At 39.6% G+C, this 22,778-nt stretch overlaps 1 protein-coding gene across 9 annotated transcripts in view; it reads right to left on the reverse strand.

Moving 5' to 3' along the window:
• The window catches only part of BICD1 (BICD cargo adaptor 1), a 133,548-nt gene that overhangs the window by 50,180 nt on the left and 60,590 nt on the right, over positions 1-22,778 (reverse strand). For all 9 annotated transcript variants that reach the window (XM_060776787.2, XM_060776786.2, XM_060776790.2 and 6 more), the window contains exon 3: positions 2,794-2,946. In XM_060776787.2, coding sequence (XP_060632770.2) covers positions 2,794-2,946 — 153 coding nt within the window. The remainder of the gene's footprint in view (positions 1-2,793; positions 2,947-22,778) is intronic.

Raw genomic sequence — 22,778 nt, forward strand, 5'->3', positions numbered from 1 at the left:
ATTTTTCAAACTAAAAGAATAAACATTTTATGCCTTGGCAAGAATGCTTTAATTTTTTAGGTGTATCATAACATTTTGAAAAAGACAACAAACTTATAATTGTAAAACATGGGAAGTTTAAAAGATCAAACTGATGCCTATGAATATTCCCTCAAAAAATATATAACTAGAGTATTTCATCAAATGTATCAATATTATTATATCATGAGAGAAACTTGATTTTTGTTAATAGCGAAAGCAATAAAATTATTCCCTGTGTGGTAGAAGTAGATTATATTCATATGCTTTTCAACAATAACAATCACTGTACAATGAGTAATCTCAGAAATTCATCCAATATTTTTATTTTACAAGTGAGAGCAATTTACCAAATTGCAAGAAAAGAAAAAAAGTGAGACAAACACATCTCTTGCTTTGTATTAGAAAGCCAGGCCTAGTTTGCTATGTACTGTGTTCATTAGAAAGCAGAATGATGTAGGGCATGAATTACTTTTAATATAATTCAAGAGCCAAAGAGCTATTTTGGGCATGCCTAACGGCTTGCAAATCCCAGTGGGATTTGGACTTTATTGCGCTCTACATCAGGCACCCCACCTCTGTGAAATAGCATTACCGTATATTCCGGCATATAAGACGACTGGGGGTATAAGACGACTCCCAATTTTTCCAGTTAAAATATAGAGTTAAGACGACAGCCATGCATAAGACTACACCTGCATATAAGACGACCCCTGCCTTTTGAGAAGATTTTCTTGGGTTAAAAAGTAGTCTTATACGGCAGAATATACTGTAATTACTTTTGAGATTTCCTTCTGTTTTTAATTGTGTTCCGTCCCAGGGCATTAGCAGTTTCTGTTTAGGAAAGAAAAATCCAAAATCCTATCAGCCACACAAGGTGCTCCTTTGCCCCCTTATCAAATATCAAGTAGTACACCTATGACTACAGTCTAGTAGTGAAATATATACATACACACATACAGGTAACATAATTTCTAATGATATATAAAAATCCACTTACTTATCCGCTTCATGAAAAGGAATGGGCCTTATATTCTTAAGGAAATTTAACAATGATAAAGACGAACATGTAGATAGAGTTGCACGTTACACATGAGATCAGAGTGGCATCAAAATGGTCTCTCCAAAATTGTCTTCTCATCTTTTGGGGGGGGGGGGGGACACCTATATCCTCTACTGTGACATAACTATACAAGTATATTGTGTATTTCTACACCACAGCTCCACCTTGTTGCCTGATCGTTGGTGGGACAGGGGGATGATTCTACTTATGTAAAGCAACAGGGTAAAGATATACCTTGGAGCAAGGTTAATATATCTCCAAGTAGGATTTCCAGCTGTCATATTCTAGTATCTTAGACTTCAAAACCAGTTTATGCAGCAAGTCTGACAGAATGAGTTCTCATTTGCAAGAAAGCCATAGAATCATATGGATTCTATGGCTTTCTTGGGTCATTTAGTGCAAACCTTATCATGTAGACACACTGAAACTGCAGCCTGTTTGAGCTGGTAGTCAGTAGACCATGGGTGCAACCATTGGCTGGTACACCCTATAAAGACATTGGGTGCACTATCCCAGGAAATGCCTGCATATGTGAAACCTTCTGAAGAGAGTTTTCCCACAAAAATCTTCTGCAATCTAGTTCTTTTCACTACAACTTTTAAAACTGCATTACAAATAGGAATAATTTTAGCCTACAATGACTGAATACTGTATTTCATTGCATAATAGTCATAATTTTTCCCCTCCCTTTTTTTTTGGGGGGGGGGTGCAATTATTACATGATTAATTTTTGTTTTTGGCAGATATGGGGCTGCAATCCCATAGCTGGAAAGCTGCCTGTGTGCATGCCAGGGAGAGCTACAAGATGGCCAGCTGAGGGAGATGTCATTGTTCTTGCCGGCAGGTGTGCAGGTGAATGAAGGCTCACTGACTCATATGTCTCTCTCTTCTGAGCTCTGGAGAACTGCTTTGTCCAAGGCAGCCCTCCATAGCTTGAAGGAAAAAGGCTGTCCAGGAAGGCAAGTCCACCCACTGAATCACCTCTTTCCTCCCAGCTCCAGAAGGCTACCTTGGCCAAGGCAACTCTCCATAGCATGGAAAGAAGAGGTGATTGGTGGGTGTTGCTAAGGGTGCAACTATTATGAACTAAGGGTGCAGCTATCATGCAAGGAAAATAAAAAATACCGAAACTAGATTCCCAGAAAGGAGGGCGCAATTATTTTGTGATGAAATATAGGTATGATAATGACAAGCAGCATATGAAGATGCCCAGTGCTGTCTACTGAACAGAATCTATCAGGGATCAATCCACAAGGTTACAAATTGTGAGCATTGCTAGACCTGCTATATGAAAAGCTACTAAGACATGAGTAATTCTGTCTGGAATCTTCTAAATGAAACCTTTGATGCTGAGGATCCTGGAGGTGTTTCGATTGTGGTTAGTTTTGGGGTTTTTTGTATGGCAGGGGGTTGGATTGTGGTCACTTCCCACTGTATGATTCTATGAAAGCATGCTATCAGACTTTGGAAAAGTTACTATTTGAATTACAGCTCCCAATGGCAATAGAAGTTGTGGATTCTAGGAGCTGTACCCCAAAAAAGTAACTTTCCCAAGATGTGTCTCTACGCACCCTCCTTTAAACTGTATCTCTTGTTAAAATAGTATTTCGTGAATGGGTAAAGAGATATATGCTGTACTGGAAAAAAGTGCACCAATCACTGTTAGCATTGTTATTTTCAAACCATTTCTGAAATATATTAACTGTTCTCACCTGGTTCTGTTTCAAAGTGGAAACCAACTTTTGCAGAGTAATGTTTTCTTCTTCCAGTTCTGTATAGTCCTGAAGGAGTCTGGCCTCTCTAAATTTATATTCTCTTATTTCATCTTTCATTCGAACTCGCTGCAGTTCTGCCATGTCATTGCTCTGAAAAGAAAAGGAGAAATAAAACAACTTACCACTTAGTTTCCAGCAAAACAAAAGTAATAAACTTACCATTTGTTAACAGAAGAAACCAAAACTAAAATAATAAAAATCAGATCAAAATAGCCATCAAACTGGCTGAATGTTACCTTAATCACTCATTCCTATTATATAGTGTACCACTGGGTCTTCAAAAATAAGTAAACGTAGACAAAATGAACAACACAGCCTCAAGATTAATGTTCCTCCTAAACTGAAATACCTACTTCATTCTAATTCCCTGCAGAGTTTAAGCATCTAATTATTTTAACTGGATAAAGGCTTCAATGAAACACAGTTACTAAGTGTTCTTCTTTCAGTGTTACCGCATTTCTAAGTGTATAAAGAAGATCAATAAATAATAGAGTCTTTCCCATGAAGATAAGTACTAATAACCTTGAGAAAGGAATACAAATTCCATCCACACAATTGCAAAGTACATGCTGCATTAAAATATCTATCTAAAGAACAAAAAGAAAAATGTTTAAGTGCTAATGAAAAATATATTGTGATTATTTAGGAGTAATGCTAGGCTTATATCTCAAGACAAAAATGGCATTAGGTTCAGCATTCTGCAGAACCTGTAACTCAGTGTTTCTCAACCTGGGGGTCATGACCTCTGGAGGGGTCGCAAGGGGGTGTCAGAGGGGTCGCCAAAGACCATCAGAAAACAAAATATTTTCTGTTGATCATGGGGCTTCTGTGTGGGAAGTTTGGCCCAATTCTGTCTTTGGTGGGGTTCAGAAGGCTCTTTGATTGTAGGTGAACATTAAATCCCAGCAACTGCAACTCCCAAATGTCAAGGTCTATTTTCCCCAAATTCCAACAGAGTTCACATTTGGGCATATTGAGTATTCATGCAAAGTTTGGTCCAGATCCATCATTGTTTGAGTACTCACTGCTCTTGGGATGTAGGGGAACTACAACTCCAGCACTCAAGGCCAATGCCCACCAAACCCTTCTAGGATTTTCTCTTGGTCATGGGAGTTCTGAGTGCCAAGTTTGATTCAATTCCATCATTGGTGGAGTTCAGAATGCTCTTTGATTGTAGGTGAACTATAAATCCCAGCAACTATAACTCCCAAATGACAAAATCAATCCCTCCCCCCAATCCTACCAGTATTCAAATATGGACGTATTGGGTATTTGTGGCAAATTTGGTCCAGTGAATGAAAATACATCCTGCATATCAGATATATACATTACGATTCATAACAGTAGCAAAATTACAGTTGTGAAGTAGCAATGAAAATAATGTTATGGTTGGGGGTCACCGCAACATGAGGAACTGTATTAAGGGGTCGCAGCATTAGGAAAGTTGAGAACCATTACTGTAACTAGTTATGCTAAATACAATATTACCCAAGCAGAGATTTCAACATTGCAAGAATATGAACTACCCCCAATGGCTAAAAATTTGCCATAGTATTGATATCAGAGGCAGTCTGCTTTGCAGGAGTTCGCTATTAAGTTCTAAAAGTTGCCCCATATTCTTTGTCATTGTGTTGGTTCTTTCGCTTCATTTTCCCTGTGGGCCGCTCTTGATAACCTGATATTCTAAAAGGCTGATAACTTGCCCAGACATATCGCAAAAAGGTCTTTGGTATCCACAAGATTCTTTTGGATGGAGAAAAAGATGGACTTGGAGGGCATAGGGGTCAATTCAGCAAAAAGCGAAACAGCAGTCCTTTTGCAAATTGGCCAAGACTTAACTCTTATTATATCATTCCAGCCTGGTGTCCTTGGCAAAATTATGAATTCCTTGATTATAAACTATATTTTATTGGGGAGTTAGCTTTGATTACACAATGAACCTGAATCTGTAAGCCAGAATAAATAAACACATGCAATTACACAAAAAGTGGAATTGTTTTATTTAAAAAGTACTGTTCAAATGTATTTTAATCTCTTGTCGTCTACCTCTTGATTCCAGGATAAATTGGACAAAATCCCCCTTATTAGTTGTCTGAGCTACTGCTGTTTTACTGAGTTTAAACTGCATAATTATAAATTAGTCATAACTATTCCTACAGATTTGTTGACTAAGTATTAATACAATAAGGTAAAATCACCCTACACAAAGACTTTTACACAATGACAATCTTTTCATAGAGAACATACAATGCTGGCTGAAATATTCTGGCTACTGAGAATACCTGCATTGTGCTGGAACAGATTCAATACCCAATGTTTTGTCATCCTTGATATCTTCTTTTAAAAAAAAGACTAGATTACATTCATTAAGATGCTTCCTGTTTTGCCAGGTCTTAAACAAAAAGCACATGGTGTATTCTGTATCATTTTAACCCATACAATTACCTGTCAGGAACTGCAGATTTTCTAGGAAGAAAACTACTCACAGCCAGGGCTTGAAATAGATTCCTTTATTTTCAAATCATTACAGGTTAGCCAGTGGTTCTCAACCTGGGGTCCCCAGATGTTTTTGGCCTTCAACTCCCAGAAATCCTAACAGCCGGTAAACTGGCTGGGATTTCTGGGAGTTGTAGGCCAAAAACTTCTGGGGACCCCAGGTTGAGAACCACTGGGTTAGACAGACAGCCACTTCTAAGCTTTTGGTGGGAAAAGGAGGGTTGTTATCCCCTCGGGTACATCCCTGTCCCTTTCCCCGTCTCAATAGTTTACATAGGTTCTCAGGATGCAAAGTTCCCAGCTCCAAACTTAATCTAAATAACAAATGTTATGGCTTCCTTTCTCAGCCTTGATGAAGCCAGGTGACCATAATTAACAGCTTGTTGTAAATTTCCTTTCATAGCATGGATTTCTCTGAAGTCTTCCTTGAAATTCCAGAGGAAACCATGACACTGCCATATAAACTAACAGAAATTTTAAAAATATTGTGGGGAGCTCTATGCCCTTTTCAATACTGCAATATAGAGGCAGTTTTACCTTTTACACATTCTGTGTTTTGGTATTTTCATGCAAAATCAACAGTTTTTCTAAGGTACCTAAGGCCCCTTTCACACAACTGAATAAAATCTGGCATTTTCTGCTTTGAACTGAAATATATGACAGTGTGGACTCAGATAACCCAGTTCAAAGCAGATATTGTTGGATTTTCTGCCTTGGTATTCTGGGTAATAGGGCTATGTGGAAGGCCTCTAAGAAAGCTGCAAAGAATTCCTACGTCACACTTTCTCTCAACAGCCTTTCTTTAATGTTCTGAGGTTGTCTTGTCACCTACCAGTGATAATGATGTTAAACTAGGATACTGCCACCTCACCCCCGTACCTCCACCCTACTGGAAGATTTATGGTTCACCAAATGCTCTGCAACAAATATATTTTTCCTTTTTAAAACTTTCTCCCAGACTTTCAGGAGTCCGATGCATTGAGATACCAGGAACAGACAAGGAGCAGCTTCACCCCCCACCCCAGCGACTTTATCATTTCTAATCCTTCAGTAAATTGTATCTATTTTCTTGACTTTCTGTGTAACTTGTATCTTTCTGTGTACTGTATATATTTCATTCTTATATATATATATATATATATAGAGAGAGAGAGAGAGAGAGAGAGAGGTAGCCCAGAAACAGTCAACTATCTGTGACCTTGCCGAGATAATCCCTTGGGAACAAGAAGGCTGTGCAAAACCCTCTGGCCGTTTCCCAAGCTAGGTAATCACTGAATTCATAGGGAAGCTGATGAGGAAACATAACATACAAACAATCTACAAACCCACCAAGAAAATACAACAAATGCTACGTTCAGCAAAGGACAAGAGGGATCCACTCACCTCTGCAGGAGTCTACTGTATACCATGCAGCTGTGGACAAGTCTACATAGGGACCACCAAACGCAGCGCCCAAACACGAATCAAGGAACATGAAAAGCACTGCAGACTACTTCAACCAGAGAAGTCAGCCATAGCAGAGCACCTGATGAACCAGCCTGGACACAGCATATTATTTGAGAACACAGAAATGCTGGACCACTCCAACAACCACCATGTCAGACTACACAGAGAAGCCATTGAAATCCACAAGCATGTGGACAATTTCAACAGAAAGGAGGAGACCATGAAAATGAACAAAATCTGGCTTCCAGTATTAAAAAACTCTAAATTTACTACAGGAAAACAGCAGAGAGGAAACAACCAGGCACATCTTAACACCTCTCAACAGAACATTTTCCCAGGCTCAGCCAGGCCTTCAAATGCTAATGAAGGTGGTCAGCTGAAACACTCAGACCTAGCTTCAGCAGAGAGCTCTTTGCCCCACCCCAGTCATTCCACAGATATATAAACCCGTTTTCCTATTTCCAACAGACCTCACTACCTCTGAGGATGCTTGCCATAGATGCAGGCGAAACGTCAGGAGAAATGCCTCTAGAACATGGCCCTATAGCCCGAAAAAACCTACAGGAACCTAGTGATTCCAGCCATGAAAGCCTTCGACAATACACTGAATTCATTGTTTCTCTGTCTGGTGTGATAGGTGACTTCCTGTGTCAGCCCAGATGAACCCAAAACTGTTTGTCTAGTCATATGGTTCACTTGAAGCTGAGAGATTGCTGCCTGTGGAAACAGAAGCACAGCATATGTGCATTTGTTAAACCTCTTTATTGACAGCCAAGCCCTGCTTGCCCAACAACATCGCCTTTTGTTCAAAGATCTTCACACCTTTGTTTTTAGAAGCCTCCATATTTATTTGTATTCCGCCCTATCTCCCCAGGGGGACTCAGGGTAGATTCCAACATGGAAAACATTTAGTGCCTCCATAAAGCAAACAAGTACCAACATTATAACCCTAGAAAAGCCCCACATCTTAAAACAATATTAGAACTAATATCAATAAATCAAACCAATCATGATCAAACAAGAATTATACAATGACGTAAAATCTGAATGTAAAACATTCACATTAATTTACAAAAGTCAACTATTGTTTAACAAAATTGTGTAGATTGGTTTTGTGGCCAGAGTGGTTGCATGATCAGTTTTGGTAACTGAGCTAACATATACTAGAGAAGCGCAAGTATAAAATAGTTCTCAACCAGAGGTCCAGCAGTAATCTCTCAGTTTAAATGTTCTCACTCGGAATCTCGAAATCCTCCAGTCAGGCATGTAGCCGGGGGGGGGGGGGGGGGGGCTTGGGGGGCTTCAGCCCCCCCCCCCCAAATTTTTCATGGTGGTTCGCGAAAAGGCCTTACTGGTGCATTATTTAAACTGTTATGTTTATTCATATTATGATCTGATCACCATACTCAATATATCCCATATGCATGGGGGTATTGGGGTAATGATACAAAAGGTTTGCTAGGCTAGACCCTCTTTCACTCAGACTCAGCCCCCCCCCGAAACTCAGCCCCCCCCCCCCAAAAAAAAACCCTGAAAAAAAATTAACCCCCCCCCCCCCCCCCCCCCCGAAACGAAATCCTGGCTACGGGCCTGCCTCCAGTGCAATTCTGTGGTCAGCTTCCACCAAATTGAGCTGGAGGACCCAGAGAGGTATTTTCTCAGATAACATTGCAGTGAATATAGAAGGCTGCCTATACATACATGAAGGGTTAGGCTGCACTGAAAACAAAGATGCTACATGCTGGGCATTTGAACCTTGGGAAGATACACATGTAAGAATATGATTGACAAGTTGAAGAAAAAAACAGTCCTGCATAATCTATCACACTCAAAGGCTGCTGGTTCAGCAAAAAGCAGCTAACGCCACCAAGAATAACAGAGGGAAGCAGGGATGGAGCACTGGCAGACTACAGTAGGTTAAGACAAAAGGGAAAGGCCTGAATTCAGTTGACCAGTCACTTTTTATCTGAAGGGCATCACATTTCCAGGCTATTGGTGAACATAATTCCTCATAACATAGAGATTACACAATGTAACTATTCTGCCCACACATTTTCGGAACCTACTTTGGCAAAATATTTTTAGCTCCTACAAAGAAGATGGACTTGCAAATTACTGTGTGTGTCAATCAAAATACATCTCATTAAGCTAACATTCTACGATAACTTTATTCTGGTGCCTTGACCCCATTTTCCCTGTCACTGGGAGACATTCAGTAGCATGGCTATAAATAAATACAGATTTAAAGATTTTTTAAAAAAAAAAGTTGAGGGAGATGCTTTGTAAGACAAGAGGGAAATTGAGGGTGCCTTTCTTTAACATGTGCACATCCACGCTGCTAGAAATGTGCTCATTTTAAGTTAGTTATATTGTTTAACTTATTATACTTCCAGCCAGACAACTATGCATACAACATCAATAGGGACAATACATACTCAATAATACATATTTTTCTCTTTAAAGAAGCAAATTAATATAATCCCAGCATCCACTTTTCTTGTACTCCAGATATAGGTATTTGATATTCATAATCCCTAAACTTTCACTGGAGCCCCAGGTGGCTCAGTGGGTTAAACCACTGAGTTGCTGAACTTGCTGATCGAAAGGTCGCAGGTTCAAATCCAGGGAGCAAGGTGAGCTCCCGCTGTTAGCACCTGCTTCTGCCAACCTAGCAGTTCGAAAACGTGCAAATGCATGTAGAACAATAGGTACCACTCTGACAGGAAGGTAACGGCGCTCCATGCAGTCATGCCAGCCATGTGACTTTGGAGATGTCTACGAACAACACTGGCTCTTCGGCTTAGAAATGGAGATGAGAGCCAACCCCCAGAATCGGACACGATTGGACTCCATGTCAGAGGGAGAACCTTTACCTATCTTACCTAGACTTTCAATGAATATTGCTTAGGTCTAGGACTAATGCAATGTGTCCCCTATATATATATATATAGGAAAGTTCTGAGAGTACCTTGGACTGCGAGAAGATCCAACCAGTCCATTCTCCAGGAAATAAAGCCCAACTGCTCATTGGAGGGAAGGATACTAGAGACAAAGTTGAAGTACTTTGGCCACATCATGAGGAGACAGCAAAGCCTAGAGAAGAAAATTATGCTGGGGAAAGTGGAAGGCAAAAGGAAGAGGGGCCGACCAAGGGCAAGATGGATAGATGGCATCCTTGAAGTGACTGGACTGACCTTGAAGGAGCTGGGGGTGGTGACGGCCAACAGGGAGCTCTGGCGTGGGCTGGTCCATGAGGTCACAAAGAGTCGGAGACGACTGAACGAATGAACAACACCCCTATATTTTATTTATTATTTATTGATTTATTCACATCCAATAAAACATGTCCCTTCTAGGTATTATTTAGGTCCGCCAGCATGACCCTATGGTATTTGGGGCTAAAAGAGCTAAAAGGGCTTCATTTTCAATAGGGTTTGCTATTATCTGCAGTTAGATGTATTTTTGCGAAGTGTGGGAACATATCCCCACAATATCGTACCATACAGACTGTTCTGGAATAGCTGTACCAGGAGCTCCAATTTTGTTTGCTTTGCATTGAATGTTTGTTTGTAGTCCTAAGTTTCAGGGACTCTGCAGATAGGTGGCTTCCTTTGGCTGCAGTCATAGGGCAGGCTACCTGTCCATCATTGTTAAGTTTTGGACCTGCCCCTTGCTCAGAGTAATTGGGAAGGGAAGTGAGCCATTTTGTTAGCTAGTCTCAGCCAGGTTAACTTATGTATAGGATGTGTGTAACTTCCCCTGTACAAAAGCTTCAACCTTTAAGAGCTCCAGGGAAGCATTCCCACAGCTTTAAGAATTTCCAGGAAAACAGCCTTAAAGACTAAAGAACTCCAGCTGTAGAACATCCACTGCCTTGCTGGTAGGTCCCCTTAGTGTCTGAGAAGCAGTTCGGCCCGGTAGTGGAGCCCACATCAGTGAGGGTTGGATTTCAGTCAGCCTGGGAGAAGTTAAAAAGGGGGTTTTCCTTTAAAGAAGAAGTTATTGAAGTCAGTTGCCTGTCCTTCATGGGCAAGTTTAGGAATTCACCAGTTCCCTAAAAGCTTGGAATTATTTGCTTAACTTTGCTGAAGACAAGAGAAGTTCCTGTTTGTTTGATTGTTCATTAATAAAAGACTTTATTGTACTTCTCAAGCCATCTGAAGACTCTTTGTAGTGGAAACCTCTGAGAACTCCTTGGGCCCCTGGCTTCCCGTTGGGCAAAGGTCACACATCCTGTTTTTAAGGTCAATTAATTGCAGGCCCAGCATGCGACAGAACACAGACAGTAACTGGCTACCATCAAAGGACAAGAGAAGATCAGTCAGACACATATAACACAAGAAATATATTTCGATGGAGACAGCTAAAGTAACAAAATAAGCAAAGCCATTGTTTTCATCTTTTCAGGAATAACCTTCCTTTTTCTTAACAAATAAGTGAAAATTCAGTCTTGCAAAGATATTCAGAAATACCTTAAACCACTCTGTCTGTTTTCCTGATATAGGTAGCTCATAAGTGATGGAGAACGAAGCAGGACATTTAAAATGCAGTGTAAATAACCACGTGTCTGCTCTCCTGCACAAGTTGATCTCTCAGCAAACAAATTATGAACTGAATAGACATACTAGAATTCAGAGTAATATATCAAACCCAAACCAAACACAGGAAACACATTTGGAATTTAATTTAGACCTTGTTTCTGAATGTGGACTCAGATAGCCCAGTTCAAAGCAGATATTGTGGGATTTTCTGCCTTGATATTCTGGGATATAGGGCTGTGTGGAAGGGGCCAAGGTCTTGTGTTCTGGGGCTTCCTCTGATGCAGATAAATATGGTAATTTACACTAGTTACTTCATCTCAGAGAGCAAAAATGAAGAGTTAAAAATAGCAACCTCTCCTAGATTATAAAACCACAAAGTCAGCCCCATCAAAAACATCTGGGTGTCTCCTGGGCAACATCCTTGCAGACGGCCAATTCTCTCACACCAGAAGCAACTTGCAGTTTCTCAAGTTGCTCATGGCACAAAAAAGAAAAGTCATTTTAACTATACAATGATAGATCAAAATTAAATTAAATTAATTAGTTATAGAATCATAGAGTTGGAAGAGGCCTCAAGGGTCATACAGTCCAACCCCTTCCAAGAAGCAGAAAAATCACATCCAATGCACCCTGATGTCCATCCAGCCTCTGTTTAAAAGCCTCCAAAAAGGAGGTCTCCACCACACTCTGGGGCACAGGCCCTTCTACATAGTCTTATATCCTAGAATATCAAGGCAAAAAACTCACAATATCTGCTTTCAACTGGGTTATCTGAGTCCACACTGCCATATATTCCAATTCAAAGCATATAATGTGGAATTTTCTGCCTTGATATTCTGGGATATAGGGATGTGTGGATGGGCCCAGTCAGGAAGTTCTTCCTAATATTCAGGTGGAATCTCTCTTTTTTTTTTTTTTTTTGTAGTTTGAAGCCATTGTTCAGCATCCTAGTCTAGGACAGCAGAAAACAAGCTTGCTCCCTCCTCCTTTTGACTTCCCCTTCTATATTATTTTTCAAATATAAGAAATATCCTGATACATATACCATAATAAAGATCAATTATAGTTTAGAAAACCCACAATGTTGCACTAGTAAGTACAGATATCCATACCACTACAACATTATTATTATTATTATTATTATTATTATTATTATTATTATTATTATCATTATTTAAGGCATTTATATCCCATCCTATCTCACCTCCACAGAGAGACTCAGGTTGCTAACAACCAGCACAACATAGTGCCCACGGGAAGAAAAGTATAAATATACATAATATAATAAAAAACAGTATAAAAATAATCTGTAAACATGAAATAGAATGCCAAATTCAGACATAAGAAATACAGTCAGCCTTCTACATTCTCTGGGGGTAGGGCCACAACATTTCCTATGAAAGTGGAAAACCATGAATAAAAAATTGCTACTTCTCTACCTGAGAAAACACCTTTCTTAGAATTACTAGTGTAAGGGATCACGGGTTTAGGGTGCGGGGTCCCTTTTTGAAGAAATCCACAGAGTCCAATTGATTCATGTAAGGCACCATTTAATCAAGCTGATTGGCATGAGATGGACAGACAGCACTTCTGTTAGTGCTTTCACAGACTGCCCCCCCCCCCCTGGCTTTTGTGCACCGTTATAAAAACATGCAAATGTGAGTAGATCAATAGGTACCACTCCGGTGGGAAGGTAACGGTGCTCCATGCAGTCATGCTGGCCACATGACCTTTGAGGTCTCTACAGACAATGCCAGCTCTTCACCTTAGAAATGGAGATAAGCACCACACCCCAAAGTCGGACATGACTGGACTTCATGTCAGGGGAAAACCTTTATCTTTACTATGATGAATACATTTGGTTCTTGCATGGTTTGCATAGATACCTCTTGGCACATGGATGTACTCTACAGATCAGTCGGTGGTTCAAATCCGGGGAGCAAGGTGAGCTCCCACTGTTAGCCCCAGTTTTTGCTAACCTAGCAGTTCGAAAGCATGCAAATATGAGTAGATCAATAGGTACCGCTTCTGCGGGAAGGTAATGGTGCTCCATGCAGTCATACTGGCCACATGACCTTGGAGGTGTCTACAGACAACGCCAACTCTTCAGCTTAGGAATGGAAACTAAACTTAATGTCGAGGAGAAATCTTTACCTTTTAATAAATATAATAATAATAATAATAACAGAGTAAAATGATAAATAACTTTGACTTGAGTATAAGCTGAGGGGAGCTTTTTCAGTCTAAAAAAGGGGCTGAAAAACCTGGCTTATACTTCAGTATATATGGTAAATTCAGTTTATTGGCCCCTTTCCAGTCCATTACATCATCTGGGCATCGCTCCAACACCTGTACATCCCCTTCTGACTCCAATGACAAGGAGCTGAATGTCATACACATACTAATTATGCAAGTTGAACACCTAAGTTAAAACTTACATACTTATAACTTTGTCTCCTATAGCTAGGGAATGGCCTCCCCTTGGAGATCTGATTGGCACCAATACTAGTTTCATTTAGAGTCGTAGGAAAATATGGCTGTTTATTAAAGCCTTTGGGATTCACTGATTTACTTCAAATACTTTGCAAAGGATTTTAAACAGTTTTAGTATTGTAAATCTCTTTTTAAATTATTTTCATTCCTTAAAATTGCTTTAAACAATTAGCATTGGATAGTTGAATCCATGGATGCTGATACAAAGGGCTGAATGTAGTTATTTATTATGTGAGTCAAGTAGAAAACAGAGGGAAAATAGTTTAAACATTTTGTCTAAAGTTCAATTAGACAATTCCACCTTTATATTCAATTTCCCTTTTAGTTATTTGACCACTTCCATAAAAGAAAGAAGGCATTGCTTTATTTTTATCCTTCCAAAGTTCTTCATTCATTTATCTCACTCCAGTCTCTGTGTTTTTTTTTTGCAAGGCAAGCCATCCTTAAGGTAACTATATGTCCATTTAATTTTAAGATGCTTCTCCCATTGAAATGGGTTCACAAAGGATCTACGTATCCATTCTCTACGTAAATTTCTTGTATGGGTTCTATTTCTTTTAGTAAAACATGAAAACTTGAGCATATGCCTTCCTTTAATACTGTATTATAGGATTCTTTACTCTCCCCATTCTTAAGGTGAATTTGGATCCGCTTGCACACAGTTTGTTTATGGAAACCTAGTCTAAATGTTGGCATTCTTTATGAGCTGTCAATTCATCTGATAAACTTTGACCACTCTGACAAGTCAAATCTTCTGTTTATTGCTTTTCTGTAGTTAGTTTTGTGGTTGTTAACATTTGTTTAGCTTCATATATTATAGCTTCAAATTCCTGCTTAGTTTTTTCTGTTTGAAAATGCTTTTTAAATAAAAATTCCAAAAGCATTTCCAAAACCTCTAGCTTTGAATTTTCGGGACAGCAGAAACAGATGCAGGGACTGGAAGTATTACAGCCTTCCTGACAAACAGCAAACATAAATTAGTTGCTGTTGAAATAGCTTGGTCTTGGAAGATGGTAATTTATTTTCCTCCAGCAGCAGATGTTGCAAATCATTCACTAGTTGCAACTATTTTATCTCCTCCTTCATTTTGAGGTTTGTCCAAAAATATTGTGCAATTAGTAATACATTGTTTTCAGCTTGAGGCTAGTTTTCCTTTGCCATCTTCCAACAAGCAGAACTAGAAGAGTTTTAATTGAAGGGAACTACTTTAATTAGGCAACCCAATGCTGGTAACAGAAGGCAAATAGCCTCCATCAGGTGAAGAAAAAATTCTCTTTATTTCCAAGTGTGACCACACTGGGACAAACAGCCGAGACAATTCAGTGTCTTCAAAGAAGGCTGTCTGTGCCATTTGAACCTTTCAGTCCCCTCTTATACATTATTTTTGCTGTGTCATGGGGCAGACACATCCCTTACCGGATCAACCTTTCAAAAACATGTTTTCTCATATTTTGCCACTTTGGCGCCTCTAAACCGATAACCTTCTGCATACTAGAGCAAACATACATGTTATGATTACAGATAAACTTTTTGGGTGTCAGTTCGCCCTGGGCATCCTTGACAATGGAGCATCCTGTGTCTTCCAGATACTTTATCTCCCTTTGGTCTTCGCTCTTCTGTAGGCCAGAGGACAAACCTCTCTTTTAAGCTTGCATTTCAGCATTTTAACATCTCAGCACCCTAATAAGCTCCATTAACTCTTTCAACATCAAAGAGAAAAGGGGTGGGGAGGAAATCTTCTCCAACCAAACAGTGGACTCTTAAATCTTCCAATCACATTTAAACAGAGATAGGTGAAAATTACAAAACGTGCTTTAATTTAAGGAGGTTCCCAATCTTCATTCTTCATTACAGTAGGTTTATAATGTCCAGGGAAGGGTGTTTTACCTGGAGTTCTTCAGCTTATAGCTGAAGCAACCTTTGCAAAGGGGCTAAATTGGTGACTGCAGCCTCCATCTGTGACTGCTACTACCCTTAGAATCATAGAATCATAGAATCAAAGAGTTGGAAGAGACCTCATGGGCCATCCAGTCCAACCCCCTGCCAAGAAGCAGGAATATTGCATTCAAATCACCCCTGACAAATGGCCATCCAGCCTCTGTTTAAAAGCTTCCAAAGAAGGAGCCTCCACCACACTCCGGGGCAGAGAGTTCCACTGCTGAACGGCTCTCACAGTCAGGAAGTTCTTCCTAATGTTCAGATGGAATCTCCTCTCTTGTAGTTTGAAGCCATTGTTCCGCGTCCTAGTCTCCAAGGAAGCAGAAAACAAGCTTGCTCCCTCCTCCCTGTGGCTTCCTCTCACATATTTATACATGGCTATCATATCTCCTCTCAGCCTTCTCTTCTTCAGGCTAAACATGCCCAGTTCCCTAAGCCGCTCCTCATAGGGCTTGTTCTCCAGACCCTTGATCATTTTAGTCGCCCTCCTCTGGACACATTCCAGCTTGTCAATATCTCTCTTGAATTGTGGTGCCCAGAATTGGACACAGTATTCCAGGTGTGGTCTAACCAAAGCAGAATAGAGGGGTAGCATTACTTCCTTAGATCTAGACACTATGCTCCTATTGATACAGGCCAAAATCCCATTGGCTTTTTTTGCCGCCACGTCACATTGTTGGCTCATGTTTAACTTGTTGTCCACGAGGACTCCAAGATCTTTTTCACACGTACTGCTCTCGAGCCAGGCGTCACCCATTCTGTATCTTTGCATTTCGTTTTTTCTGCCAAAGTGGAGTATCTTGCATTTGTCGCTGTTGAACTTCATTTTGTTAGTTTTGGCCCATCTCTCTAATCTGTCAAGATCGTTTTGAATTCTGCTCCTGTCCTCTGGACTATTGGCTATCCCTCCCAATTTGGTGTCGTCTGCAAACTTGATGATCATGCCTTCTAGCCCTTCATCTAAGTCATTAATAAAGATGTTGAACAGGACCGGGCCCAGGACGGAACCCTGCGGCACTCCACTTGTCACTTCTTTCCAAGATGAAGAGGAAGCATTAGTGAGCACTCTCTGTGTTCGTCCACTTAACCAATTACAGATCCACCTCACCGTAGTTTTGCCTAGCCCACATTGGACTAGTTTCCTTGCCAGAAGGTCATGGGGGACCTTGTCGAAGGCCTTACTGAAATCCAGGTACGCTACATCCACGGCATTCCCTGCATCTACCCAGCTTGTAGCTCTATCGAAGAAAGAGATCAGATTAGTCTGACATGACTTGTTTTTGATAAATCCATGTTGACTATTAGCGATGACTGCATTTGTTTCTAAGTGTTTGCAGACCACTTCCTTAACAATCTTTTCCAGAATCTTGCCCGGTATCGACGTGAGGCTGACCGGACGGTAGTTGTTTGGGTCGTCCTTTTTTCCCTTCTTGAAGATTGGGACCACATTGGCCCTCCTCCAATCTGCTGGAACTTCTCCCGTTCTCCAAGAACTCTCAAAGATGGTTGCCAATGGTTCCGAAATGACTTCCGCTAGTTCCTTCAATACTCTGGGGTGTAGTTGATCTGGCCCTGGGGACTTGAACTCATTAAGAGCGGCCAGGTATTCCTGGACGACTTCTTTCCCAATTTGGGGTTGGATGTCCTCCAAACCCTCATCCACTCCATCTTGCTGAGGTTGAAGACTCTCTTTTTGTGAGAAGACCGAGGCAAAGAAGGCATTAAGTAGTTCTGCCTTTTCCCTATCCCCTGTCAGCATTGCCCCATCTTCTCCTCGAAGAGGTCCTATCGCCTCCTTGTTTTTCCTTTTTCTACTGACATAAGAATAGAAGCCCTTTTTATTGTTTTTAATGTCCCTGGCAAGTCTGAGCTCGTTTTTTGCTTTAGCCTTGCGGACCTTTTCCCTACAGGTGTTGGCTATTTGTTTGAATTCTTCTTTGGTGATTTCTCCCTTTTTCCACTTCTTGTGCATGACTCTTTTGTGTCTTAGCACAGTTAGAAGTTCTTTGGACATCCATTCTGGCTTCTTTGCACTTGTCCTATTTTTTCTCTTTGTTGGCACAGTTTGCAATTGCGCCAATGAGCTAGCAGATCATTTCAGACCATATTGTATTAATACATCTATTGGCAAGTGGAACATTTAAAATGAAGAGGGAATGCAACAAGATAGTGTATAGAAAAATGTTGGAATACAGTAAAATAAAGTATATTAAAAGAATAATATAGGGGATAATATAGATTTGATGTATTTAAATTAAAAGGGGACAGCATTTGGGGAGATTTTAAGCTGATAATCTAAAGATAAATATACTAAAATGTATAGAAATTGGAATTCCAGTCAAAATGGACAAATTGTTGATATGAACACATGGTTAATATATTAATTTTAAATATAGTGCTTTATATTTAGCAGAAGCCAAAATGCAATTAAGTAAAACAAGGAGTATATGTAATAGTTTAATAGTTGCCTTTGATTGAGAAGGAGGAAGTCAGTTGTGTTTTTTATGTTCCTCTCTTTTTTTTCTTTTGATGATTTTATTCTTTGTTGATAGGGATGGGAAAAATTATTATTATTATTATTATTACTAACAACAACAACAACAACAACAACAATAATAAAAATTATGGGGTGGGACATTAAGATTTTTTTTTGTCTTAGAGTTCGCAATTGTTTTCTCTCTTTTTTTGGTTTACTTTTAGTTGACTATGAAAAATTCAGCAATTAAACACACAAGATAATCTAGGTATTGAAAGCAAGCAAGCAAGCAAAAATTTAACACCTGGCTTGGGTCCAGGATTTTTGAAGTACTGCACAGTTTTTCTCTTTATGAGTCCACTAGAACTCCTCAATCACCTGGAGAGGCCCTTCTCTCTCAGTCTTGATAATTTGGCTTAGACCAGTGGTTCCCAACCTTTTTTTTTGAGCAGTGACCAATTTGACCAGGGACCACTTGACCATGGACCACTCTCCAACACAGTACCAAATGGGTTATGAATCGGTTTTTGGTCAACTTTAGATTTGGTTTGGTTATTTGGGGTACTGCATTAGATTGACCACATCAGCTCTAGTTTCGAATACAGACCATATGCCATCCAGTAGTCGCCATCTGATTGCCCACAGAAACCCATATTTAATAAGCCTCAGCACCATAAGAGGGTTTTTGCTCTTGTTGCAAAAGTGTAATAATGGTGAGGCTGCAGACCATATTTCAGTTCTTGAGGATCATTGGTCATCCACGGATCAAAGGTTGAGAGCCACTGGCTTAGACATAATGGGAAATAGGCCAAGTTAAAATAAACATGCTTTAATATTGACTCAGTAACTCAGGTACTGTTCATTGGAGGAAAGAATAGTAGAGGCCAAGATGAAGTACTTTGGCCGCATCATGAGAAGAAAGGAAAGCTTAGAGAAGACAATGATGGTGGGGAAAATGGAAGGAAAAAGGAAGAGGGCCAACGAAGGACAAGATGGATGGATGGTATCCTTGAAGTGACTGGATTGACCTTGAAGGAGCTGGGGGTGGTGACGACTGACAGGGAGCTCTGGCGTGGGCTGGTCCATGAAGTCAGTCAAGAAGAGTCGGAAATGGCTGAACGAATGAACAACAACAACTCAGGTAATTATTTAAATGAAACTCCAAAGAAAATATTAGTCAAACATTTTTAAATTATCCTTGACTTAAAAAAAAGAATGTATGTTTTGGCTTAAAGAAAGTTTGGTATGCCAAACTACAATAAAATAATATGTCAGTTTTAACGTGATCATCTTCAATTAAAAAAATACCCAGGTAAGCTACTATGGGGAAATGACCGGGGGGGGGGGGGGGTGGGCAGCTTCATATCTGAAGCATGTGTCAGACCTCAGAAACAAATACACTGAACCCTAAAGCTTAGCAGTGGATTTGATCATCACAATGAAATCATGATACCACTGTCTGACCTCTAAATGACTCTATGTCCTCTTCCTGGATGCTGACTGGCATTGGCTGTTGAGAATAGCTAAAAATAAACAGCTTGCCTGGCACAGAATAATACATTTGAAAAAAAAAGTCATTATAGTGCAGTGCCTAGGTTCTCACTATTCCCCTTCCTGCTATTTTCTTCACACATTCTGTTTTTCCCTTAAGGGTAGTGGTTGAAAACACAGAAGAAAACAATTAGATTGCAGGATGAGAGCCAAGAATGTCTCTGCAGTTTCATGTGTGTGCCAAACTGGTAATTAGTTTTGAGGTTTCAGTAGAAGAGGGAATTCACATATAAAATAGAAGCTGTGTCAGGACTAAGATCTAAACCACGGCATACACTGTAATGCAGAGCATTGCCCTTAGTTTGTACACAAGTGGGACCTTGGTTTCCCTTTAGTACGGTGGCATAAAAGTAGACTTCATTTCTGTTTCACGAAAAAATGCACCCTTTTTCTTTGCATGTGATCCAAGACAACAAAAGCATTATGTATTTTGATTCCATCTTCCAGAGAGTAGTACAAAAACAGTGAAAAACAGCAATTAAAATAGAATTCAAATATAAACCAGCACATTAATAATAAAACACAACATTTAAAACATTTATAAATTCAGGAGGCCAGCCAACTAAAAATAAACCTTGCATAATGGACACACAAAAATAATATTTTAAGTGCCCATTTAAACATTGCAATATCCAGGAGAATTTGTGTGTGTCAGGAGTGACTTGAGAAACTACAAATCGCTTCTGGTGTGAGAGAATTGGCCGTCTGCAAGGATGTTGACCAGGAGACACCTGGATGTTTTGACGTTTTGCCATCCTTGTGGGAGGCTTCTCTCATGTCCCCCCATGGGGAGCTAAAGCTGACAGAGGGAGCTCAACCCACTCTCATCGGATTTGAACCGCTGACCGAGCAGCACAAGGGTTTAACCCATTGTGTGCCCCTGGTGATAGGTCTGTATGTCACAAGTACTCTGTCTATTCCCTGAAAAACTTAACGGCTAATATATTTTTTACTGAATATATATCTTAAAGTCAGACTTAATTAGAAAAGTATGGCCTTGGAATGTGGGGTACCTTGGAATGTAGAAGGATGCCAGATGATTATTAAGTTAGACCATCATTCACCCGATTGGATAACCTGGTCATCCTCTACATGTTTGATGTTTGGAGTAGTTCAGTTAATGATTATTTTGATTAGCCCAATCAAGGAACAAGAATGGTTGGTATATTTTCACCTACCTGAGTGATAGGACACTTCAGTTAAGACAAAGTGGTTAGTTAACTAGAGTGTTTATATATGTCGAGAGGTCCGTTTTATCTTGAACTTAACTACAGACATTATTGCTGCTGTAAACCAAGGGACTTAGGTTCATCTGCTTGCAAACGTACTAGGTTCATCTGCTCTTTCTTTGATGTTTTGTCTGTTGAGACATTTAGTTCCTGCTTATCATAATGTATGGTCTCAAAGGCCCATAAAAAACCATCTTGGATAAGAAGGCCCATCTGCTTCCTGGACTGTTTTGGGGACAAACAGATTATCTTGATTGAGAGTTGGAAACTAAAAAGTTTTAGCTGTTCTGACAGATAACTTTCATTGGAAAAGTTATTGATACTTGTTCTCTCAGTGGTTTTCAATACTGTAGACTATGGTATCTCAAACATTGTCCTTAAGCCAGTAATAACCACTTAAGTGATCTTAGTCACTGAGATCCCTCCTACACTGCCATATAATCCAGATTATCAAAGCAGAGAATCCACTTTATCTGCTATGAACTGAATTATCTGAGTCTACACTGCCTTATAATCCAGTTCAAAGCAGATAATCTGGATTTTATATAACAGTGTAAAAAGGGCCTGAGTGTTGGTTGGTTACCCTTTTGGGTCAAAGTAGTTCTGATAATCTAGTATATCCATTATTATAATGAGTTACATAAGGACCTTCTCTTGACAAGAATCTAGAAATTATTGCTAATACAGAACACAGGATTTAAAGCATTTATATTCCGCCCTTCTCATCCCAAAGGGGACTTAGGTTGGAGTACAACATATATACGGCAAACATTCCATGCCAGAATAAAACATATTATAAATATACACAAACATTAAAATCAATTGCATCCACTTTAAATTCAAATTGTAGTCGGAACTGCAACCAATATAACCATCTGCACAGTTTAGCAATGTCCATATTTAGTAGAGGACTACTGTTGTGTTATTGCGTAGTAGAGTCAACATCATGCCCAATGTGCACTGGAGTCTGATGCACAATGAGAGTGACCAATGTTCATTGAAACCAATGTGCATGACATTGGTCCTCAAGTGCAGTGCATCACCCCAATGAGCATCAGGCACTAATATGCATTGGGCACTTTTCCTGGTGTCCCAATATGTATTGCAATGGAGTAACACGGTTTCTTAGCACCTCTGCTACTTTACTAGATATACACAAAATTACATTATATAAAAGAACATATAGGTTTCTGGGCCATATAAATTAGTTGATTTGGTCTGTTATTGTTTTTGCTGATTTGGTTTGTTTTGATTACATCTTACAGAGTTCATTTCATTATAGTATGCTTTTAAAACTATATTTTATGTCATTCTGGTATTCAAAAAGATAACAGATTATTTTTAAAAAGTTAAATGAAAGAATGATTAAACAGAAAAACCAGCAAAAGCACCAAGATGACCATGTTACTAGAAGCTTCGCAGGTTTGTGAAGCATAATGGAAAAAGAATTAAAACTTTATCTGATCTGGAAAGACAGTTCTGCACCAGCTGCTGGGCTTGCAAAAAAGGGAGATTTGTCCTGCCTACAACTCACAAGATAAAATTAATGAACAGCAAAACTTCCATGATAGGAATGTTAATGAGCTTAACTAGCTCTGTACTCATGGTTTTCAAAACATAAGTCTGAAGGAGAAAGAGATCAGAGGTTCACAAATACACGCTCTTTCTTTTGGCAAGGTCTTACTCATTAGATATATTTTATTCAGCAATAGATATGTGATATTTATTTATTTCAAAATTTAATATTCTGTC

This window comes from Anolis sagrei, chromosome 5, assembly GCF_037176765.1.
Source record: "Anolis sagrei isolate rAnoSag1 chromosome 5, rAnoSag1.mat, whole genome shotgun sequence".
Classification (NCBI taxonomy): domain Eukaryota; kingdom Metazoa; phylum Chordata; class Lepidosauria; order Squamata; family Dactyloidae; genus Anolis; species Anolis sagrei.